General features: G+C 38.4%; 1 protein-coding gene and 1 pseudogene across 1 annotated transcript; one reads left to right on the top strand and one right to left on the bottom strand.

The window, feature by feature from the left end:
• The first annotated feature begins 927 nt into the window (after positions 1-927).
• Positions 928-12575, top strand: LOC145003112 (inorganic pyrophosphatase TTM1-like; annotated as a pseudogene).
• A 9141-nt stretch (positions 12576-21716) lies between these two features.
• Positions 21717-22388, bottom strand: LOC145003110 (uncharacterized). Its single transcript, XM_078962253.1, has one exon. It carries the CDS (start codon positions 22386-22388, stop codon positions 21717-21719), a length of 672 nt encoding a protein of 223 aa, XP_078818379.1.
• Between the last annotated feature and the right edge of the window lie 4440 nt (positions 22389-26828).

Genomic DNA, 26828 nt, shown 5'->3' with positions numbered 1-26828 from the left:
AAATCTCATGGAAGTTGTAAAAACATGGGATAGACCATATCTCAATGACAACAAAATTAAGTGTGTCATACCCAGAAGTGAAGTTTTGATACATGAAATGTATATGGAAGCAAACCATTAATTTGTATATAAACATAATTTACCGGTTAATGATACCTTCAATGATATATGTACAGCCATAAATTACATTTCACTATACTAAAACTTAAATTTCACAGTGAGAGATGATCTGATTACTTACAAACATCAGGTAAAAAAACCACACACATTGCACATATATTTATAAATACTTGTTAATCAAGGCTACCAATTTATCTGTAGTGACCTAATTCCCTTTAAGAACTCAACACATGAAAACCACAGATGCCACTAATTGAAAACATAAGTGTTAATCAAGGCTAATATAGAACTTGTAACTATATCCCACGAAAAGCATCTGTGATGTTATGTTTAAGGTCTCGAATTTCATGGCTACATCATTAATAGGGACCCATTTTTCCTCGCAGTAAAAGATCACAGATGTGACCATTTTATTAGATTCTCACATTGAAATTGGAAAGGGAACTAAATCAGTCTAGAAATTGTAACTAAATGAGCTTCAATTCTATTCCATACCTTGAATTCCAACTCTTAAATGCTAAATGGAAAGAGTTTTCACAAAGTAAAGGAATAAAAAAGGGAACAGATTACTGGGGCTTTAACATACAAAGATTCAAAACTAACCTAGTGGCTCCACTAAAGCTAATTGAACGACACAGATGAATGGAAGATGCTACACCGATCGCTCCTAAGGTGTCACCGATAGTGTTTCCGATTGAAGGAGAGGGGTGTATGTGTGAAATGTACACGGTGTTTGTGTGGTGCATCTGATGCGTTAATTTGAATTGAGGCTTTTCCAAACCCTAAAAGACATAGAAGACAACAAACATGACCTCTGACAACGCCGTCACTAACCACCATCAGCAGCGACGCAACGTCGCTCAGAGTAATATCAAAATCAAAAGCAAGAATAATGAAAGAGAATGTACGATCAAGAAAAATGAACAAACCTATTTGGGTTGGGTCTCATCGGTTGATATCTCTGGTACATCCACAATTGGTGGTGAGAAGGTGGAACAACTACCACCTATGAATCGTACAATACATATCTACAAAAAAAAAACAAAACGGACAGTCAATTTAGGACGTGAAAATGTTAAAGGAATCTAGATAACTGAAGTCGATGCAATTTATTAAGAGTTGAATATGGCTTTGATCGAAAATTAAGGGTTGAAGGTTCTGAATATGATTGTATGTATAATAAGGGCAATGATTGTGAAGTTATGAAAGGAAAGACGAAAATTTAAGGAAGGGTCGTTCATCAGACTGTGCCTTTGTAGAAGACGGGAGTGGGGGTGTAACGGTAAAACCAAATCAAGGGCTGAACAATAGATCCCAGACCTAATAGAAAATATGTGGAAGGAGCTGAATTGGGTTTATCGTTGAAGAGGAACGAAGCAGTGGATACTGGATACTCACACTAATCTCATTGTTATTGGCGAAACAGGCGGTGCAATCAGGCAGAGAACACGTTGGTTGGAGTTAGTGTCATCCACTCTACTAACAAATTTAGACAAAAAGAAAATAAAAAAAAATCACCAATAGGAAAGAGTTATTGTTCACCTTGCACTTGTAAATTAGTGTGTGTGTATATATATATATATATATATATATATATATATATATATATATATATATATATATATATATATATATATAATGAAAACACCAAAAAGGTTGAGAACGCGAGAACATAACTGAGCTCTTCAAATATTATGATATAAGGCAAATATAATTTAAAAAAGTCATGAGATAAAATTGTAAATTTCTAAAAGTCATAGGATGAGATTGTAAATTTTTAATAGACTAAAGGGTAATATGGTCGTTAAATGTAACAACGTAAATTTCAAAACAATTTTTCACTTTTAAAATTTATAATTTTAATTCATAAACATTCTTATATCTCATTGTATCACACATCAAATCCATAAAACACATCCCAAGATCAAAATGTATAAAAACTCCAATAGTGTGTACTGATCATGCCGGTGCCTTCCTGCGATCCTCACTGGTACCTGAAACACATAACACAAAACACTGTAAGCATAAATGCTTAGTGAGTTCCCCAAAATATCACATTTAACACATAATAACCACTCGAGGCTATAACTCACTGAGCCTGCTGACTCTAACTCTGTGGACCCTCTGGTCCTAACTCTGTAAATTCTGATATACACACAACATAAATCATATAGAAATAATGTTGTGCAATACATCACATAAATAGCATACAATATACTTTATCACATAACTCTAATTACCACTCAAGGTAAAGTATAGTGAGAAGACTCACCTTGGATAACTCGGTAAACCTCGAACTCTGAAATTCAGCACTACGTCCGCCTAATCACATAATAATTACTCTAATTAATACAACTTCTAAAGGCTAGGATAACCCCTCTCTATAAGTTCTCTAAGAATGGTAAAAGGCCATTCTACCCTTGTAATGGCTCATAAGTCCAAACATTGACTAAACCCTAAAAGTCAACAAAGTCAACGGTCAAACTTTGACCAGACTCGTGGAGTGCACTCGGGCGACTCGACGAGTCCACACTAGTCCTCTGAATCATTCTAATCCTTACTAGGCACGACGAGTCCCCTCTCCACTCACCGGGTTACTCAGTAACGAATCGCGCAGCAACCTCACCTCGACATGTCGAGTCCACTCATGAACTCGGCGAGTTGCTCCCATAACAGCACCCATATGAACTTCTGAGGTCAGATCTGCTTCCCTAATCTATAGATCTGACTTCCCCATAGTCAATAACCATATAAAGGTCAAATCAAGCTACACATGCATTGCACCCAAGTCTTATGTTGGTGAAAATCCTTTTAACATGGAAACCTAGTCTCCTTTCTTCCATAAACCAACATAAAGCAGAATGGGGAAGGCTCTCTGGACCTCTATGGGTCCAGATCTGAGGTCTAACATAGCAAAGGACCATAAACTCCACTTATCAAACTCTAAAAAGGCTATAGAAAACCCTAGATCATGGATCTTAACCCAAAATGAAAAGGAAGTTGGATTTGATACCTCAAAAGTGTAGATCTGAACTTGAAAACCCTGGATCCACAACTCCTTTGACCTCATCTTGTTGGAAACAACTTATCCTTTGCTAAATCACACTAAAATTGATTAATATAGCGTTATCTCTCTCTCTCTCTCTCTCTCTCTCTCTCTCTCTCTCTTAATCCGCTCAAGCTCTCAAGGGGCACTCTCTCTAGATAGGTAGTCGCACTAGAGCGCTATAAGGTCCTTTAAATAGGGAACATGCTCGGGGATTTAGGGTTTCACTCGTCAGCACGGACTCGTCAAGTCCACCCTTACCGACGCGTCGAGTCCCCTCATTTATCAGTTAACAATACGCGATCCTACTCGGTGTGTCTAGGCATCAACTCATCGAGTCCCTCTCTTAACTCCAAAAATAAATGATAAAATATAATACCTGGAAATCCGGATGTTACAATTCCCCCCCCCCCCACTAGAATCAGAGTTCGCCCTCGAAGTCTTACTCCGCAAATAACTTTGGATGCTGCTCACGCATCTCCGACTCCGGCTCCTAAGCCAACTCGGACCCTCTCCGATCCACAATCGCAACTGGCCTCTCAACATAATTCAGACTGGCATCCACCTGATATCCTCCAACGGTACTACCGCCGACTTATCGGCTATACACTTCCTCAATTGAGATACGTGGAAGGTATCATGGATCTGGCTCAACTCTGCAGGTAGCTCTAGACGATATGCTACCATGCCTACCCTCGTAGTCACCCTGAACAAATCGATGTACCGGGGCCCTAACTTGCCCTTCTTCCTGAATCGGATCACTCCTTTCCATGGAGATACCTTTAGGAGTATGAAGTCTCCCACTTGGAACTCAAGCTCGGACCATCGTCTCTATGGATAACTCTTCTGGCAACTCTGATCTATCAGTAGCCTCTGCTTGACCTGTTGTATCTGTTTTGTCATCTGAAGCACTAACTCAGTACTGCCCCATCACTCACTGCCCAACCTCTCCCCAACATATGGGAGTCCAACACCTCCTCCCGTACAACAATTCAAAGGGAGGCTTGCCGATACTCGAATGGTGGCTGTTGTTATACGAAAACTTAGCCAACGGCAAATACGTGTCCCAACTTCCTCTGAAGTCCATAACACACGTTCGCAGCATGTCTTCGAGCATTTGAATCGTCCACTCACTTTGACCATCCATCTGTGGGTGGTATACGGTACTAAAATGCAGCCTCGTACCCAACTCCTCATGGAATTTATTCCAGAATCTGGAAGTGAAACGTACACCTCGATCTGACACGATCGAGATCGGTACTCCATGCCGCGATACCACCTCTCTAACATATATCTCTACCAGCCTCTCAGCAGAAGAGCTCTCATTGATAGCAAGAAAGTGAGCGCTCTTCGTCAGTCGTTCAACAATCACCCAAAATTGCATCGACACCCCTCCAAGTCCTCGACAATTTGGTGATAAAATCCATGGAAATCTGTTCCCGCTTCCACTCGGGAACCTCAAGTGGCTGCAAGATTCCATGTGGACGCTGATTCTCAGCCTTCACCCTATGACAGGTCAAGCACCTCTCTATGAACCACACGGCATCCCTCTTCATACAGGGCCACCAATACTCCCTATTTAGGTACAAATACATCTTAATGGCCCCGTGATGGATCGAGAACTTTGACCTATGCGTCTCCTCCATCAAAATGGTACGTGGCCCGCCTTCAAACGACACCCAAATCTAACCCTGAAAGGTCATAAGCCCACGACTATCGGCAATGAACTCAGATATCTGTCCGCTCACCCGCTCTCTTTTGTGGTTCTTAGGTCTCATGGCCTCTACTTGGGCCTCCCGAATGGTGTCCAACATCAGAGTCATAACTATCAAGCTGAAACAAACATCTCATATCGGGGTACTCTCCGCCCTACGACTCAGGGCATCGGCTACAACATTAGCCTTGCCCAGGTGGTACAAGATCTCACACTCATAATCCTTTACCACATCCAACCATCTCCTTTGGAGCATATTCAGGTTGGGCTGATCCATCATATACTTCAAGCTCTTGTGATCCGTGTATATGGTACACCGGACCCCATATAAATAGTGACGCCAGATCTTGAGGGCGAACACCACAGCCCCCAACTCCAGATCATGAGTGGGATATCTCGTCTTATGAGGCTTCAACTGCCTCGATGCATATGCTATCACATGACCTCTTTGCATCAATACTGCACCCAATCCTCATATCGATGCATCACAATATACCACAAAATCCTCCATCCCCTCCGGAAGGGCTAATACTGGAGCTTCGCATAATCTCTGGCGAAGTGTCTCGAATGAGGCCTGCTGCTCTAGGCCCCAACTGAATGCTACGCCCTTCCAAGTCAACCTGGTGAGAGGAACCGCAATCTTGGAGAAATCTTTGATAAATCTCTGATAATAGCCAGCCAACCCCAGAAAAATCCTGATCTCTGAGAGGGATCTCGGCACCTCCCAACTCATCACCGCCTCATTTTTAGCCGGATCGACCAATATCCCGCTCTAGTTAACGAGATGCCCCAAGAACTGGACCTCTCATAACCAATAATCGCACTTGGAGATTTCCAAGGATCTCCCTCAAATGTTCTTCATGCTGATCTCTAGATCTTGAATATATCAATATATCATCGATAAACACGATCACTGAACGATCCAACATCGACCTGCACACTCTGTTCATGAGGTCCATGAATGTTGTCGGTGCATTGGTGAGCTCGAAAGGCATCACCATGAAATCGTAAAGCCCATAACGAGTCCTGAATGCTGTATTCTGGATATATTTATCGCATACTCTCATCTGATGATATCCAGATCTCAGATCAATCTTGGAGAACCAAGAAGCGCCTTGTAATTGATCAAACAAATCACCGATCCTCGACAAGGGGTAACAGTTCTTGACCGTCAACTTGTTCAACTCCCGGTAATCGATACACATCCGGTGTGAACCATCCTTTTTGTTGACAAAAAAGGATCGGTGTTCCCAACGGCGAGCTACTCGACCGAATAAATCCCTTCCCTAGCAACTCCTGAAGCTGCAAGGACAATTCCTGCATCTCTGGAGGCGCAAGGCGATAGGGCGGCTTAACGATAGGTGCTGCCCCCGGAACCAAATCAGTATAGAACTCTACCTGCCTCTCGGGTGGCACACCTGAAAACTCCTTGGGGAAAACGTCTGGGAACTCCCGCACTATCGGTACCTCATCGACCGACCTCGGCCTCTCTGCATCTACTCTCGTATCCACCACATACGCCATAAATCCACCACAACCCTGCTGTAGGCTCTGCCTCGCTCTAGCGACCAAACAAAATGCTGACCCAGGACGAATACCCTCGCCATACTCCGTAAGAAATCCCCCACTAGGGTCTTGTATGGTCACCAACTGCCGCTCACAATCGATAAACGCTACAAATCTGCTCAACTAGTCTATGCCCACGATGACACAGAGATCCCCAATCGCAATCGGAACCAAATCAACCAGAAACTCAACTTCGAAGATCTCAAGTACACATCCCTGAATCACATCGGTGGCATACACCGCTCGCTCATCAGCTATGGAAACTCACAGAGGTCGACATAACGCCTCTCGATGAATACTGATGTGCTGACTAAAGGCTAATGACACAAAAGATCGGCTCGCACCCTAGTCAAATAACATCAATGCATGCACAGAACACACAAGGAAAGTACGTACACATAACATAATATAAACACAATATCTCTAACATCATAGTAAATACATGAAAGAATACATACCAACCACAACATCGGGCGCTGCGCGAACATCTTCCACGGTCAACTAGAAGGCTCTCCCTTGTGCCTTCGGTGCCTCGGCCTTCTCCGACCGACTCTCGGTAGCTCGAACAGCAGCGAGGACAGATCCCTGTGATACTTCCTATGCTGATCCCCGCAGCTACGGACACTCGGCCTTCTGGTGTCTAGTCTGGTTGTAGTGAAAACAGACTGCAAATCCCTTTGGTCAATCCTTGGCCATATGCCCCTCCTTGCCACACTTGTAGCAAGACCCTGCACTACACACTCCCTCGTGACTCTTGCCGCAATTGCTATATGTACGACCCTTCTGGTTCCCTGATCTCGAATCGGCGGGATTGGCCCGCTTGGCTACTGGCTGGGACGGAGCCGGTTGCCGATCTCTCCCCTGAGACTTTGCCTCCTCCCTAGTCTAAGTCTCCAGCTCTATCTCCCTCTTCTGAGCATTTGCATGGAGCTCCGCAAATGTACGGTACGACGACTTCGCCACGAACTCTCATATGTCTCTCCTCAAAATACTCAAGTACGGACTCATACGTGCCTGCTTGGTAGACACATGCTCAGGGAAGAACATCGCCCTCTCATGGAACATCCTGGTGATCACTGTAACAAACTCAGTACCTTGCTTGAGGGTCAGAAACTCCTGGGCCAAACATTCCCTCTCCACTGGGGGAACGTACTCATCACGAAACATAGCGGTGAACCTCTCTCAGGTCACTGCAGCAAGCTTAGTAGACGTCAAGTCCGCCGTCACAAACTTCCACCAATCCTTCGCTCCCAAGCAAAGCTGGTTCAGCGCGAACCGGACCCTTAAATGCTCTGGACATGAACACGTATAGAAGCATCCCACAATATCAGAAGCCCTTCTCATTGCAACAACTAGATCCTGTGTCCCATCAAACTATGGTGGCTTCGTGTTACTGAACTCCCAAAACAGCAACGAATCAGCACCCTAAGGTCTGGCAGCAACAGCAGTTGCGGTAGCTATAGCGGTTGCAGCCTCAGTAACCGCTGCATATCTCTCATCGAAAGTCTCAATCAACATGGTCTTAACAGACTCGAACATCTCTGGAATCTCTACATGGATAGCCGCAACCACCTCCTCATGCATCATCTGGAGGAGCTCCTCATCACTCACCCCGCTGGTCTCTAGTCTATGGTGTGTCCCAACCATGATGTCTCTGAAATACGACATAAAAATATAGAGATTCGCTCGAGCATACTCGCACTCGATAACTCAACCCTACTTGATCCCTGGTAACCCAAGGATTCTTACTTGGACTGCACACTACTCCGGTGTCTACAGTAGTACGTGCCAAATACTACCATCCACACCGCATTAGTATTCACCCCAAGTCCTCCTCGTAGGATCCTAAATCCTAAGTACTTTACTCTCACTATGCATAGTCTACTCTCTAGCAGATCTCCTATAAGATCCTCGCTGATATCTACTCACTCTCAAGCATCTCCTAGCAGTAAAACCCCTAAGCTAAGGCATCACAAATCAGGCCACTCTAGTCCTAACAAGAATACCTAGCCTACTCTAGCATGCATAACATCTTATCTCCTATCTCATAACACATAATATAAGGGTATTTTGGGAAACCACCATTTGGGCGCAGGCTAATCGTACACACTGCTCTGCTCTACTCTTTTCAAAACCATTTTACTCTTTTGGAAAAAATTTGTTTTACTTCGAAAAATTCCTCAAATCCTTAGTTTGAGTTCAAATGCGCATCCGAATCCCTCAAACCAAGGCTCTGATACCAACTTGTAACAACGTAAGTTTCAAAACAATTTTTCACTTTTAAAATTTATAATTTTAATTCATAAACATTCTCATATCTCATTGTACCACATATCAAATCCATAAAACACATCCCAAGATCAAAATGTATAAAAACCCCAATGGTGTATACTGATCATGTCGGCACCTTCCCGCGATCATCACTGGTACCTGAAACACATAACACAAAACACTGTAAGCATAAATGCTTAGTGAGTTCCCCAAAATACCACATTTAACACATTACAAGCACTCGAGGCTATAACTATGTGAGCCCTCTAGCTCTAACTCTGTGGACCCTCTGGTCCTAACTCTGTAACTCTAATATACACACAACATAAATCACATAGAAATAATGTTGTGCAACACATCACATAACTAACATACAAGATACTTTATCACATAACTCTAATTACCACTCAAGATAAAGTATAGTGAGAAGACTCACATCGGATAACTCGGTAAACCTTAAACTCTGAAATTCAGCACTAGCCTCTACCTAATCACATAATAATTACTCTAATTAATAAAACATCTAAAGGCTAGGCTAACCCCTCTCTATAAGCTCTCTAAAAAGGGTAAAAGTCCATTCTACCCCTCTAATGGCTCATAAGTCCAAACATTGACTAAACCCTAAAAGTCAATGATTAAACTTTGACCAGACTCGTCGAGTGCACTCGGGCGAATCAGTGAGTCCACACTAGTCCTATGGATCCTTCCAATCCTCATTTGGCACGACGAGTACCCTCTCTAGTCGTCGGGTTACTCAGTAATAAATCGCGGGGCAACCCCATTTCGACTCGTCGAGTCCACTCATGAACTCGGCGAGTTGCTCCCATAACAACACCCATCTGACCTTCTGAGGTCAGATCTGCTTCCCTAATCTATAGATCTGACTTCCCCATAGCCAATAACCATGTAATGGTCGAATCTTGCTACACATGCATTGCACCTAAGTCTTATTTTGGTGAAATTCCTTATAACATGGCAACTTTGTCCCCTTTCCACCATAAACCAACATAAAGCAGAATGGGGAAGGCTCTCTAGACCTCTATGGGTCCATATTTAAGGTCTAACATAGCAAAGGACCATAAACTCCACTTATCAAAATCTAAAAAGGCTATAGAAAACCCTAGATCATGGATCTTAACCCATAACAAAAAGGAAGTTTGATTTGATACATCAAAAGTGTAGATCTGAACTTGAAAACCCTAGATCCACAGCTTGTTTGACCTCCTCTTGTTGGAAAAAACTTCTCCTTTGCTAAATCACACAAAAATTGATCAATATAGCGTTATCTCTCTCTCAACTCGCTCAAGCTCTCAAGGGGCACACTCTCTGGACAGGTAGCCGCACAAGAGGGCTATAAGGTCCTTTAAATAGGACACATGCCCAGGGATTTAAGGTTTCAGTCGTCAGCATGCACTCGTCGAGTCCACCCTTACCGACCCGTCGAGTCCCCTCATTTATCAGTCAACAATGCGCGATCCTACTCGACGAGTCTAGGCGTCAACTCGTCGAGTCCCTCTCTTAACTCCAAAAATAAATGATAAAATATAATACCTGGAAATTCGGGTGTTACATTAAATGTTAGTCTATTTTTGTCAAGTTACTGGAATCTCTCTTTCTCTCTCCCCTATCTCTCACTATTGTATCCTTCTTCCTCTCACTCTCTAAATACAAGTTTCAAACCTTTAAACCCTAATCGAGCCGTCACCACCATACATCGCTTCCTCGACCCTTTCGTTTACCTGCTTTGATCATCGTTACTTAAAGTCGAAGTTCCTTCTTCTCGGATAGTCATTATACAAGGAATTTATGCACCAAGTGAAAAGCTACAACCATTACTAGATCTTCGTGTCTTTGTAACTAGTATAGTACACTTTGATCTTGTCAAGAGGGTTTAAGGGACATTCAACGTGTTGGTCAAGAACCTGAAGAAATCATTCATCAAATCTTTGAAACCGTATATTTCAGTTTGAATATCTTTATAATCGACTAATCATATATCTTTTCGAGTTTTGTTCTCTACATGATTCAAGCTATCCTTGCACTCAGGTATATCCTATGTACAAAGCTTTCATTGAGCCTGATCTACAAACTGCACATATAAAAATTATAAACAAGCTCAATCCTTTCTCCGGATTTCAGAATCGCGGTTATATTTTGAAGGTTAGCTCCTCATTTACAGTTCAGAAGGGAATTTACATGGCTCATTTTAGTGACTGGTTTTTGTTTAATTTTGTAGTCTAAAAAGTCAGTGACACCAGAGTAAATGAAAACAGTTCTTTCTCTAGATCATCAAGAAAGAAAAGAAGAAACGTATGACATTTATCTTCTTCCACCTGGTGAAGACCTTGAAGCTTGTCAATCATATCTTAGGATGAGAAACAAGGATGGAAAGTACAACCTTGTGTTTAAGGTATGTATCCTTTCTAAATCCTGATTTTTTATATTAAAAGATCAGTTGTAAGGATAAAGTAAATTGTTATTTGTAATTTTTTTTAGCATGGGTGTCTCATAGTCCATTTATTAAATCACTTAGAATCACCTTTGAAATGAGTGTACGTCTTCTTGGTGGATTAATGGCATTAGGATACACCATTACTGCCATTCTCAAAAATAGTAGCAATGTTTTCTTTGATGAAAAGGTCTGCATGAAAACCGATTGGTTAGAGCAACTTAATCGCACCTATGTTCGGGTATCTTATTGGAACACAATCTTGTTAATTTGGCAAAAAGTTTTTTTTTTCATGTTCCTTTATTTTGATTGGCTAAGGTGCAAGGAAGAGACCGTTTGTATGTCAAATACAAATGATGCTAATAAAAATATATAAAGCAAGTTATATGAATAAGACTTTAATCATATATAAATAAGACTCTAATCGTATATGAATTGAATAATATGATTTTTTTCATTTATGATTATTATGTATTTTCATCTTTGTCTTGTATTTTATTCATTTATGATTAAAATTGTAATACATTTATGTTTCTACATTTGTACAATGAAATCCAAGATCTTCTGGAATGTAATGTTGGAATGGTCATGTTCAAGAAAACACTATAAAGTGGAAATGTTGAAGACTTATTCATTTATGATTATCGAATTTAAGAGAACACTATAAAGTGACTTATTCATTTATGAATTATAGAATAATAGTTAATTATTATATTCAAATTTTTGTTTGAGTTGCATTAGTTATAGGGAAAATAGTTTATTAGTATATTGTAATTTTGTTTTGTATTATACATTTATGATGAGATATATAATCTACTTATTTATGTAATGTGTTTTATTCATTTATAATTATGATTTTATTGAAAGCTTTTTGTATAAAAGTTGTGTTTTATTCATTTAAGATTATAATATGATTGTATAGAAAATTTTTATATCCAAATTATATTTTATACATTAAAGCTTACAACAATATTCATATATGATTATAAACGTATTTTTAATATGTCGTTAAAAATATTCATGTGTCATTAAAAATATTTGGATAATATGATAAATCTTCAATATTTTTAATATGTCATTTGTAAATAAAATATAAATTAAAAATGTTTTTTTAAATCATGTTAAATGATATTTTATTAATTTTGTTAACTAAAATATAAGTTTACTACATTCCTAATATCAGAGAAAATAAATGGATCACATAATTATAGAAACTAATTAATTATCATAACTTATTCATATTTAATTACATTTGTCAAGTTCCTTTTATGCCCTTATGAAATAATTGATCCATAATTCTTTTTGTATTTTCAATTTTTAGGTGTTCTCATAAGATTATATATAATAAAGCTAGGGTGGAGCTAGCAAGTAGCCAAGTATACAAAGCCGCCAAATATACAAAGTATTGATATGAAAAGATATATAGGAGACGTAGAAGACAAAAAAACAACCACAAGCAAAAGTAGAAGAGAAAATTTTATTTGTAGATATTTAAACATTGAAAAACCGTAAAAATATGAAAAAGAAAAGAACTCCAAAGTTATCAGGATTCAACGAATAGTTGAATGCCATATTATTTTTGTAATTATATTTAATTAAGATGCTTACTAATTAAGTAAAAATAATTTTTTTAACAAAAATGTTTTGGGTGACTCAATACATAAGAAATAGTTTTCTTTTAGATTGGTGTATTCATACACCCACTAATTCAGTCTTAAATCTATATTTTTTTGTCTTAATCGAATCTTAAATCATTAACATTTCAATTTTTGTACGTGTAACAACTAAACCTTTGATTGATAGATAAATTTCCGTCAATTCCTAATATTACGGGGCCAAATATCTTTTGATTAAAAAAAAAGTGTTAAAAAGTTGTTTGATTCGACATATTATTCAACTTGTTTGAATATTTATAATTTACATGCTCGAGTTTATGAAGATTTAAAATAGAGAAATAGAGAATCTTTACATCCCCAAATGGACATCAAAATCAAGAGATTTGGTATATATATTAAGAAAAAATCAGTCAAAGATATGGATGTCTAGAGGTTCATGATGGTTAGATTTGATTAATTTGGTATAGTTTAGTTCCTTGGATGACAACCTTAAATAGAAAAAAGAATCGGACATGGGGGTGTTTGCTAATCACCAACATTAGGGTTTCCATTAATACCTAAAATCGAAGAAATCAACACATGCAAATAATGTCAAAACATGGAACTTGTCTACTAGTCCAAGTCTCTGAATTAGATACATTGAACCCTCTTCTCTCTTCTATTATTTAGTGTGGGAACTTAAAAAATTTAGGTTATGTTTTTAGGTGTCTTATTCTGTTAAAGGTTTTCGTATTTGAGTTTATATTAGAGAAAACAATTCAATAAGAGTACAGATATGATGATAAGATACTCTTTTAGTTTCAGTTTCAATGGCATACAAGTAAGTTTTAGTTATACTTTTTTTTTGTTTAATAGATTATTAATATATTAATAGATAAACAATTTAAAGATTAGTGATGACAAAATATAATATTGATAATATTTAGCATATATAATTGTTAGTTGTGGATTTGATCATTTCCATTCTTTCTTCCAATACCCCACATAATACCCTAGGCATTTTAAGATAGTCTCACATCAAGTGCATGTACCAAATACTCCTCGAATATATGCTTTCTTGGTCAACTATTTCTCAAACCTATTTGACTTTTGATTTTTTTAATTAAAAACTCCATACTGATTTATAATTCAAAGCCTAAACTTTTAGATTAAAAAAAATAAAAGATTGATGTACTTCTGGCTTTCAATTCATAAATATTCTCATTACAAAATTATTTATGTGTTGTCATTATTTATTACGATTTAATGCATAGTTGCCATGTTTATATCATGATAATCCAATATGGTTTATATAAATATTAATATATGCTTAAGATCATAGAAGAATTATTAGATAAGTGTTCAATAAGACTTGGATTTAGTTATATTTCTCGTTTTTAGTATGGTTTAGAACTATAGATAAACATCCCTCTAGAGTTGAAAATGCTCTCCTTGGTAGGTTGTTTGAACTGAATCCCAACTAAAGAAAAACTTGATTAGGCGAGGTGTATCTTTAAACTTTGCGTTTGTCCCATGTCATGTGTGTTCAAGCATGCATGTCATAATTCGTTGTAAAGTCCAAAATCGGATCTACCAATGATCAAAGACAAATAGCAACCACACAATACGAAATAATAAACAAAGAAAGAACAAACCAAGCTTGCATACGCTTTATAGCCTTAAAACGTCGGATACAACTTGGTGGAACTGAAAAATACGAAAAGCATCAACAACCTATCTATCTGACACAACACCCTATTTATAGATCCCATGACCATGAGCAGTTTACGGCCGTAAACTCTATTACAACCGCAAACTATTACAAAATCATTTTTCACACACAACCCCTATCACTAGCTACTATACCTAGACTAAACCATTTTACAGGGCCTTTCAATCTCCCCCTTGGTTTGGACTAGCTTGAGGCCATCCCCTTGTTAACAATCATAACGTCCATCTGTCCCATGGCTCCATTCCTCATACGCTTGCTCAAAATCTCAGCCACCATTGTCATGTATACTTTAGCACCTTCTTCATGTATATCTTCAACAACCTTAATCTGAAAGTTGCTAAGATAGTGAATATTCCATTTCCTGAACTGTAACAAGTCTCGACGATCATAGAGCCTGATGTACCCATCTTTAAGCTTAATGACGACACCAGAAGTAGTTTCATCAAAAACCCAACATTCCAACGAACTAAGAGACCCATCTGAAAAGCCTTGAAGCATCGGAAACTGCTTGACCTGTTTCGTTGCGGGCCACATCACTATTTGCAACGGCTTGTCAGTGGACGGTTCCAAAACATCTGGATGTTCAAATATGATAGATTCTGCAGTGGGCATAGACGGAAATCCCTTTTTAACTTGATCATCAAGGATGTGCTTGAATTGAGTAACTTGTGGATTATTCATTAAATTGATGAAAGGAGCTTGAGATAGCTCTGCCAATCACGCAAAGGGTGCAACCTATGACTAACAGACGGAAAGAAAGAAAATGATATTCTACAGACCTAATTTATCGGAATTTACCTATCGCCCCATCCAACCGGAATTAAGGACAGAATCCGCACATCGAGGAAAAGTTAAGCCACGGTTCCAAGTACGGGTTCAATTAATGTGACGGGTAGATTCTCATGTATATCTCCCTGCTCAACCTATCCGAGCGTTGTGACATCAGGTTAAACGAATCTAACTAGGTCAAAGTTTGTTCAGTCCTTAAATTCATTAAGTTCAACTTTCCTAGTCAAGTCCATTTAAAATCTTTCGTGCCTACCAGCACATCGAGTACATAGCGTAGATGATTCAACTTAGGTATGTTACGCCGATTCAGGTTGCCCGTTATCACTTGATAATTTCATTTCCCATCACCATACCTACAACTTGACACTGTCAACAATAAATTTTTTATTTTCTAAAACAGAAATGACAGAATTTTTTGATTTTTATTTTTTGATTTTTGTTTTTTTTATTATTATTATATTTCTCCCCCTAAATTTGTGCATGGGTGAGAATACGAAAAAAAAATTGCGCAAATTTAAACTATCCTAAAGCAAGAAACAAAAATAAAATTAAAAAAAATAAAATAGATTAAGAAAAGAAAAAGAAAAAAACTTAATCCTCAAAACGTATCATTTTCAGAAATCCCACAAGCACATCGAATCGAGCTTTGTTAAATGGCTTTGTAAACAAATCTGCCACATTATTATCAGTGTGGACCTGTTCTAGCCGGATTAAAGATCGTTCATAACAGTCTCTGATAAAGTGAATTTTAATGTCGATGTGCTTGGTTTTAGAGTGTTGGACTGGGTTTTTAGCAATTTGAATTGCCGCTTCATTATCACAATAGATAGGGGTTTCAAAGTAATTCAAACCGTAGTCCAACAGCTGATGTTGGATCCAGATAACTTGAGAGCAGTACACTGATGTAGCAACGTATTCCGCCTCTGCTGTGGAAGTCGAGACAGTGTGTTGCTTCTTCCATTGCCACGAAACTAGCCTGTCACCTAGATACTGACATCCTCATGAGGTTGATTTCCTGTCAAGCTCACAGCCTCCATAATTACTGTCAGTAAAAGCATAAAAATCAAATTCAGAATTCTTTGGATACCAAAGACCCAATTTAGGGCTTCCTTTGATATACCGTAAAATTCTTTTGACAGCAATAAGATGAGAAAGTTTAGGATTAGCCTGATAGTGTGTGCATTGATAAACTGCAAACATAATGTCACGTTGACTTTCCGTAAGATACATCAGCGATCCAATCATCGATCGATAAAGAGTTTGATCTACGGATTCGTCTTCAGGATCTGGAGTCATAAGAGGTCGTTCAGCCATCGGTGTTGACGCAGATTTAGCATCGTGAAACGCGAACTTTTCAAGAATATCCTCCATATACTTGGCTTGATGTAGCAGGATTCCGAATGAATTCTGTTTAACCTGAAGCCCCAAAAACATGGTAATTTCTCCCAAAGAACTCATTTCTAAGCGTTTCTTCATTACTCCTTCGAACTCCTTGCAAAGCTGTTGACTGGTTGATCCAAAGATGATGTCGTTGACATATATTTGTACGAGTATCTGGTCCTTGTTGACGTGCTTTATAAACAAGATTTTATTGATAGTGCCTCGAGAGTAACCATGTTCGAGCAATTGTTTTGTTAGGGTAGCATACCATGCTCTAGGAGCTTGATGCAGCCCATATAACGCCTTGTCCAGCTTGTAGACATGATTAGGATACTTCGAGTCAACAAACCCAGGGGGTTGATCAACATAGATTTCTTCCTTCACCTTGCCATACAAGAAAGCAGTCTTGACATCCATTTGGAAGACGGTAAAGTTCATATAAAAAACATACGCTAGGAAGATACGAATAGCCTCCAGGTGAGCTACTGGATCATAAACTTCGGTGTACTCAAGACCCACGACTTGTCGAAACCCACGAACTACGAATCGAGCTTTGTTTCGCACAATAACTCCTGAATCATCCTGCTTGTTGCGATAGACCCATCTTGTGTCAAGAGACTTCTTGCCCTTCGGTAACTCAACTAACTTCCAAACACCGAGTTTTTCAAATTGGTGTAATTCCTCATGCATTACATCCACCCAAATAGGTTTGTTTAGAGCCATTTCTACATTCTTGGGCTCAATTTGAGAAATAAAGCAGGAGTACAGACATGTATTCACGTCTCCACTCTAACTTCTAGTTTTAACACCATCATCTAGCTGGCCAATGACATTTTCGATCGAATGATCGCGTTGAATCCTTGAAGGTATTTCTTGGCTGAATTCATTGAGAGAAACTGGAAGAGTGTGAATGTTGATACCTCCTTCATTTGCTGGTTGAGCAGCACCAGATGGTTCTGTGACATACTCATCTGCAATAAGATCAGGAAAGAGTAATTCCATAAAGGTTGAAGAGACAGCGGAAGCATCATTTGGAATGAACTCTTTTTCTGAAGATATGTGAGGTGTCGTTTTAGCATCAGAAGAATCAGTATGAATTGATTGAGGATTATCATGTTCCAAGAACAGTCTCCCTTGAGGAATAGCAGAGGACTCTACCAAAGAGGTCGCAGAAGACTCCCCCTCAGGTGTAGCAGAAGACTCCCCCTCAGAAGTAGCATGAGATCCTCCCTTATGCGAACCAGAGGATTCTCCCTCAAGCAAAGCTTTTGATTTCCCTTTCGATGAAGCATAGGATTTAGATACAGGTTTGTACACAACTTCTTCATCTTCATCTTTAGAGATACTCTTCCAGTGCAAATCAGTTCCAGATATATTACTTGAATACTCATTTAAGGATTTAAAAAGTGATGTGTAATCAAACAACCAATTCGGACCCACTTTGGCATCTGTCTCATTTTCTTCCAACCAACGCATGTCATAAGATTCCTCAATTTTTTTGGTTTTCTTATTGTAGACTCTATAGGCAGTGCGAGCAGCATACCCTACAAAATAACAATCATCGACCTTGGCATTAAACTTCGGGTTGGCATCTAAGTGAAGGAGGGTGCAATGATAGCCAAATACACGAAAATGACTGACTGATGGCTTGTATACATAGTAGATTTCATACGGAGTTTTCATCTAAGCTTTGTTGATAAGTACTCAATTATGAACATAACAGACAATGTTTATTGCCTCAGCCCAGAAGAAAACTGGTAGCTTTGAATCACATAGCATTGTTCTTGCTGTGTCTTTTAGCGTTCTATTTCGTCTTTCAACGACACCATTTTGTTGTTGTGTGTGAGCTGAACTAAATTGAGGCAAAATACCCTTTTCTGTGCAGAAATGATTGAGAACAGAATTATTAAACTCTGTCCCGTTATCAGTACGAATCACCTTCACCCGTTTGTTGGTCTGGTTTTCAACTAATACTATGAACTTCTTGATCAATTCAGAGATGCCAGCTTTGTTGGATAGAAAGAAGACCCACGTAAATCGAGAGAAGTCATCAATCACAACCAGACAGTAAGATCTTCTGTTTATGCTTAAAACATTTACTGGACCAAATAAATCCATATGAAGTAGTTGAAGAACCTGGCTAATTGAATTGACCTGTTTTGGCAAGTGCGGCTTTCTATGATGCTTTCCTTGAGCGCACGACACACATTTCTCAAATGTAATGAAGTCCTTGACAGGCAGCCCACAGACCATCTCATTCTTCGCAAGACGATTTAGGTTCTTGGCGTTAGCATGACCTAATCTTCGGTGCCACAGCATGGCAGTTTGCTCGGAGATCTTGGAGAAAAGACAAGTAACTTGATCTGGAAGATTGCTATTCATATCAATTATATAGGCATTACCATCCCTTTTTGATTTTACAAGAATTCATTCTTCTGGGATGACAAAGCCTGACTTTAGAATCATGCATTCCTTGTCAGTGAAATGAGTAGAATAGCCCTTGTCACAGATCTGAGAAACACTTAACAGACTATGTTTCAACTCGGGAGCAAACTTGACGTTTTCAAAACTTAAAAATCCATTTGAGATGGTTCCTCTTTGAGTGATTTTACCACCATCTCCACCCGCAAAAGAGACATATCCCCCATTAAATGATTGAATATTGTGATGTTGGGCGATGTCTCTCGTCATATGCCGAGAACAGCCGCTATCGACGAACCAGGGTCTGACGACATTTCCCCACAACTGTTCCTGCAAAATGTGCGGGTTTAATTATATTTGGGCACCCAGGTCATGATCTTCCTGGGTGATCCCGATGCCTTTTCAGATTTATCACATTTTGATTTTTCTGAGGACACAAATGATGTATTGGGAGCAGGTTTGGGCAGCCATTTATAATTGGGTTTTCTAACTGTGCTGCTTAGTTTAGAAATTGAGTGTTTGTCAGTCTGCTTACGGCCGATGTGACTTCTACCAGAATTGGTTGAAGACCCAATATGGCTTAGTGAAGAGCTTGACCTTGGCTTGGATGTGCTCGTTTTTGGCAGACTGCCTGGGACATGGTGATGAAAAACCCTTTTATGTCTTTGAAAGACAGCCCATTTTCTTTTCCGTTCATCTGGCCAATCATCATTTTGAGAACGACTTCTAGAGGAGTTTCTATTTAAAGACCTTCCTATGAACTCGTTCTCCCCTCTTGGAAGACTATGACTCACAAACATACGATTTAGACAATTTCTAGCAATATGACCTTCCTATGAACTCGTACTGCATTAATCAGATTTGTTTTCCCTACCAACACCCTTGCTTTTCTCACAAGAACAAGCAACATTATTAGGTTGTGAGGAAAGTGAGGGTGTGTTAGATGGGGAGGATTGTGAGATTAGCGGTGTTTTAACATCTTTATCACAAACATTCAAATTGTCAACCAAATTGTTCAAAACTGTATCAGACATTTGACAACCATTTAAGACAGTATCAGAAGTAACAACCACAATATCATGAGAAACAGAAACGATATCAGAAGAATCAAAAACACCACAAGAACTATTGTCACTTAAAATATTTGAAAAATAATTGTCTTTATTTAAAATAAAAACTTCAGGTTTGGACTCAGTTTTATTATCAGAAACACGTCCTTCAACTTCGTGCTTTGACTGATTCAAGGATTGATCTGCAGGAGAAGTAGAAATGTTAGTACTTTCAACATTAATAAATCCTTCCGAAATAAAATGGGATGGCTTGCCATAAACCATAAATGATTCATTGGCAATTTCTTCTTTGGACAAAGGCTTGGACATTTATGAATGATTGAAGGGAGGGGGTACATTATTATACCCTAGACCTTTTGATTGATTCCTTTTAAACTGCATGCTTTGGTCTATCATATTTGCAACCACCTCACTTGAGAAATTATATTTTCTAACATCAAGTTTGGCGGTTTCAAACTTTCCTTTCAAAGATTCAACTTCAGCCACTAGCTCAACATTTTGTTTGACTACATAATCATAGTTTTTACATTTGTTACTGTAGTCTTCCTGGAGTCTCCTCAAGTCATTAATTTTCGATTCCAACTGAGCTTTAAGTGGTTTTTGTCCTTTTCGAAGTTGATACCCTTCATATCTAAGGTCTTCTACATCTCTTATTAATTTATCATTAAGTTCACGAAGAATCCTAAGATTTTCTACTTCATTGCCTAATGTTTCAATTTTGTCATGTAGAGTTTTTACATAATCTATACAAGCCTTAGAGCATGATGGGAGACTTACCTTGGACGAAGTAGGTTAATGAGAAGAGGATACCATCAATGCAAACTGTAGCTCCATCACACTGTCTTCAACTGTTACAACTCCTGCTGGAGCATCATCCCTTACCTGTGCCAGATGAGCATTTTCTGGTCCAGATAAGTTGAGAGCTTGTATTTGATCATCCTAGTCGAAAGATTGCGCAACCATAGCCTTTTCATTGTTTGCTTGACCACTGCTTCGGCTGTTCCTAACTGCAACCATCATTCTGTCATTATTAACTCTCCTATTGGGATGTGGGCAATCACGAGCAAAGTGCCCTGGCTCTTGGCAATTGAAGCACCGAAGCTTTCCCTTGTTCAATCCAACCTTCTTGTCAACGCTCATTCCACAATTACTCTTCCCTGTCTTTTTGGCAAACTGTTTTGCCCTAAATACTGCCATGGAAATCTTCCATGTGATGTTCATTTCCTCAACATCCTCAGGATGAATTTGATCAAGATCTGCAAAGGACAATTGAGGTGGAAGCTCTCCAGCTACAAATGCATTATAGCAATTTACTAAGCCTGCAGCAAAGACAAGGTTTTCTTCACACTCCTTTCCCTTTGAAGAAGAAGCCACATTTGAAGATGTGTTTTGTGGCTGGGGTATGATTGATGCAGAGGGAGCTGATGGATGAGAAATCATTTGAGCTTGAGGAGAGGCAGTGAAGGATAAATCTGCAGATGAATAAGAGAAGGAAGAAAAAGCATTGTTAGATGAAATGCCAAGATTTGCAGCTGAGTATGAGTTGACATGATTCATTTCTTGTTACTTGTCATCAATATCACATGCTTTGATGACTGCCATCAGTTCAGCTAGAGAAAGGCGATTGAGATCCTTAGTCTTTTTGATGACTGCTACATTCATGTCCCAAGATTTTGGAAGTGCATTTAGTAGCTTCTTATTAATTTCTGACTTTGTATAGAAGATCCCTGCCACAGTCATCTCCATGTTAAGAGTTGTGAATCCCTGCAGCTGAGCCTCAAGAGTCTCTCCAGGCACATAGTTGAACATGTTAAACAGTTTTCGTAGCATGTCTTGGTGACTCTCTCGCATGTCCTCATTTCCCTCATACACCTCAATCAGGGCTTCCCACAATGCTTTAGCAGAAGTATATTCTCTGAATCCTTGAGCGATGTTTGGTGAGAGAGCCATAGTTAAAATGGCCAATGCCTTTTCTTGTTCCTCTACCCTCTCAAAATCTTCATCAGTGTAGTTTTCAGTTTTCTTTTCAACCACCTGCCCACCAACTATAGTGGTGATTCTGACTGGATCCTTTATGACACATTTCCAAATCTTAAAGTCTTTCATCTTTATATACTTCTCAATTCTATATTTCCACTCAGGGAAACCATCAGCGGACATAAGCCTTGGAATGCGCGTGGTTGTACCCATCACAACATCGAGTTCTTGATATTGCTTGTGATTTTGTGATTCCATTTTTTTTATTTTATTTAAAGTTAATTAATTATTAAATGAAATTTAATTTGCTGTCGAGAAAAACTTAATTTACCGCCGAAAAGCGATTGCGGCCGTAAACTCCTTGTTTACGGTCGTGAACTTGGCAATTTTCTGAACAAAATTTTTAACGATAAATAATCAGAAATTGAGTTTACGGTCAATTGTTTACTGTCAAAAATTTACTGCCAAAAATTTATTTCCAAAAATTTATTTTATATATATATATATTTAATGTGACTAAATATGATCTTCAATATTTGTAGCGTTAAATCAAAACTCGATGTACTGATAAAGAATTCCGTTTGCGGTGTAAGGAGCTTGAAGAGCTTGCGGCCGTGAACTCGATGTTTACGACCGTAAGCTTGGACCGAAAGCTTCTTAAATCTCAGATTTCGACTGGAACAGAAAACCCCTATTTGCTGTGAAGTACGATAAGCACGAATACGCAACTGTAATATGCCTTTGACGCTGGTCCCACTTTGATACCAATTGTAAAGTCCAAAATCGGATCTACCAATGATCAAAGACAAATAGCAACCACACAATACGAAATAATAAACAAAGAAAGAACAGACCAAGCTTGCATACGCTTTATAGCCTTAAAATGTCGGATACAACTTGGTGGAACTGAAAAATACGAAAGGCATCAACAACCTATCTATCTGACACAACACCCTATTTATAGACCCCATGACCTTGAGCAGTTTACGGCCGTAAACTCTATTAAAATGCAAACTATTACAAAATCGTTTTTCATACACAACCCCTATCACTAGCTACTATACCTAGACCAAACCATTTTACAGGGCCTTTCATTCGTTTAACTATATGATCCATCTGGAAAGCAAGGAAGAAGATGAACTTCGAAGGGGTCACACAACATGTTACTTCAATGGTCGAAAACATTCGAACATTATCTCTCCTTTGGATCAATAATAAAGAGAAAAATATATAATATATAGAATCGTAGATAGAATGATGTTGTAAACTTTTTAGTATTAAAGTCTTTTTATATTGAGCTCATGTAATATTGTTCCTATTTTTCCATTAGCATGCAACTTTATAGTGCTAACCGATACTACAAGGAATGAGACTTATACTGACGACATTTTCAGCAGCTATGCAGACGACATGTCGTTGGCAAAGCCTATACTGACGACTTGTCGTCGGTAAAAAGTCGTCTAGCTAGATAGCCCCATTGCTAAAAGTCGACAATATCGTCGGGATAAATGTCGTCAGTACAAAGCCACCAATGCAGACGGCATGTCCTCGTCAAAGGGTCATCGAGATTGATTTTCGATGAAAAAAAAGTTTTATTATAAACTTATTCAGACGACATGTTATCGGTATAAAGTTCACATTTACTGACGACATGTCGTTTGGACATGTTTAGGCAATACAGACGACATGTCGTCTAGAAAAGATGGTGCATAGTACTTCTATTTTAGTAATAGAGACCACATGTCGTCTGTAAATGTGAAACAATTATTATAGTTATAATGTTATACCGACGACATGTCTTGTGTATAATTTTTTGTGTGTGTGTGTGAGTGTTTTTATTTCTTTTTTTAATATTTCACAGGTTTTGTTATATATACCAAACATGCTTTTTAAAACAAATCTAAACAACATATGCAGAATAATATCAAATACTTAATTACCATAACAAACCATTAAAACTCAAAAAAAAAAAAATCTACTACATAGCAAAAAAAAGTCTTCAACAAACATTGTTAAATAAAAAATAAAAGATCAATCATAATCTATATTGTTGTCGTTCTCTTAGTCGTCATTATTCTCCTCCTCATCGAGCTCATTGGTTGGTGTATTGGAATTGCATTGGAATTGTAGCATTTGGTGTGGTTGGTAGTTAGGAATGACGGATACGAATGTGTTATTATACATTTCTTGCATATGTGGGATTTGTTGTTGCATGTATTGCATTTGTTGGGTTAATGCAGCATCTTGAGAATTATCTGAAGATTGGGATGTAGAAGCTTTGGAACGCTTGGAATGTTCATTTGGAAATAAATTATTGTTGAGTTTAGTTTCCTTACAACATCGTGAATATGTCCGCGTCTCTCACCGAGGGCACGAGTGAGACCATGTTCTTCATTTAACTTTCGTCTTCTCTTTGTAAATCATTTCATTCTCATAAGCACCGTTCAAGATCTCTTCAAACTCTTGAATATCCAAACTTCTTTTCTTTACGACTTCATCCATGCTCTATTAAGCTTCTTGATAGCCCAGTATGCTCGATGCTCTAACTCCCCAAGAATCCTACACGGTTTTCCAAAGACTATTTGATAATGCGACATTCTGATTGAAGTTTTATATGATGTTCGGTGAGCCCATAATACATCATCCAACCGAAAAATATTGTCCTTCTTTATTGGATTGATGGTTTTTTCAATAATACCATTGATTTATCGCTTAGAAGCCTCAACTTCTCCGTTGGTTTGTGGGTGATAAGCAGTTAGCACCGAATGTGTAACACCATATTTCTTCAAAACGAACTCGAGCGTGCGATTGCAGAAATGTGTGCCCCGGTCACTGATGATGACCTTTTGTGTTCCCAACCTATCAAAAATATTAGTTTTAACAAATTTAACCACAACCCTCATGTCATATGTTTGTGTAGCCTTCGCCTCTACCTATTTTGACATGTAATCTACTTCTAGTAAGATGTACACAAACCCAAATAATAGTGGAAACATACTTATGAATTCTATGCCACAAACATCAAAGATATCGCATACTAGAATTAGGGTGAGCGACATTTGGTTCCAAAAAGTCAAAGATCTGGTCATTTAGTGCTAGTCATAAGTTTTTCAAAAGAGGAATGAATCACAAAAAATATGGGGCCAATAAAGACCGTTGTCCAAATCCTTATGCGCAGTTCATTGTGGACCGTAATGCCCTCCACAAACTTTAGAATGATAGATGTTTAGAATTGATTCAAGTTCGCCCTAGGGTATACATCTTCTAACAAATTGATCAATGCAATATTTCCATAAATAGGGCTCATCCCAAACGTATATTTTCGCCTCCTTTTTTATTTTATCTTTTTTGACTGGAGTAAAGTCTGAAAGGAGTCCTATATAGAGCAAGTAATTCACTATATCAGCAAACCATGATAGATTCTAAACAACGAAAAGATGCTCATTAGGAAAGGTTTCGCATATCGTTGTCGGGTCTTCTGGTAGGATAATTCGGCTTAGATGATCAATTACCATATTTTCTTTCCCGGTCTTGTCTCTGATCTCTATGTCAAATTCCAGTAGAAGCAGAATCCATCTAATCAGTCTTGGCTTTGATTCTTTCTTTGCAAGAAGACACCAAATGACTGCATGGTCAGATAAAACTAAGACTTTTGTACCCAAAAAGTATTGTTTGAATTTCTCCAGCGCAAAAATAATGGACAACATCTATTTTTCTATGGTTGAATAATTTGCTTGTGTGATGTCCAAGGTTTCTGAGGCATAGTCAATAACATGAGGGACTCGATCTTTCCTTTATCCCAGTACAACTCCAACAAAATAATTGTTCGCATCACACATGATCTCGAAAGACAGACTCCAATATGGTGGCTAAATAATGGGAGTTGAACTGAGTAGATTTTTCAGCAAGTCGAAAGCCTTTTTACATCTTCATTAAAATCGAAGTCTATATCTTTTTGCAGCAGCAGGCACATGGGTACTATGATCTTTGAAAATTATTTAATAAACCTTTTGTAAAATCCTGCATGGCCATGAAAGGAATGCAATACCCGAACACACTTTGGGTAGGGTAAGTTTTTGATAAAATCAATTTTAGCTCTCTCTACTTCTAAACCTCTTTTTGACACTACAAGACCCAATAACAGCCCTTGGTCGACGATAAAATGACATTTTCAAAGTTTAAGACCATGTCAATTTCAATGCATCTTTGAAGAATTTTTATGAGGTTTTTAAGATAGATGTCGAAGGAATCTCCATAGACAGTAATATCGTCTATCAAGACTTCTATGATATTTTCTACATACTTAGAAAAAATAATTATCGTACACCTCAGAAAGTGGCAGGTGTATTGCAGAGTCTAAAGGGTATATGTCTGTAAGAGAAAGGTCCAAATGAGCAGGTGATAGTTGTTTTCTCCTGATCTTCCGAAGCAAAAAGAATCTGATGAAAGCCTGATAATCCATCCATACAATAGTAATGTGACTTTCCAACAAGTATTTCCAACATCTATTTAAAGAACAGAAGTGGAAAGTGATCCTTTCAGGTGGCAGTGTTTAATATTTCCTTCTTAACCACTTCCATCCTCAGAGGGTTCGATCTTCCGGAGCAACATCAGACGCGTCATCCACTCTGAACTCGAGTCGGACTAAGTCTCCTTCTTTATTTTCAACCACTTTCACTCCAGCTTTCTTCGGTACAA

This window comes from Lactuca saligna, chromosome 6 (assembly GCF_052625555.1).
Source record: "Lactuca saligna cultivar CGN05327 chromosome 6, ASM5262555v1, whole genome shotgun sequence".
NCBI lineage: Eukaryota > Viridiplantae > Streptophyta > Magnoliopsida > Asterales > Asteraceae > Lactuca > Lactuca saligna.
This window is presented reverse-complemented; position numbering and strand designations above follow the sequence as displayed.

Bases quoted from the DNA above. Each gene is read 5' to 3' on its own strand.
- LOC145003110 (XM_078962253.1), bottom strand. From the start codon at position 22,388: ATGGAATCACAAAATCACAAGCAATATCAAGAACTCGATGTTGTGATG.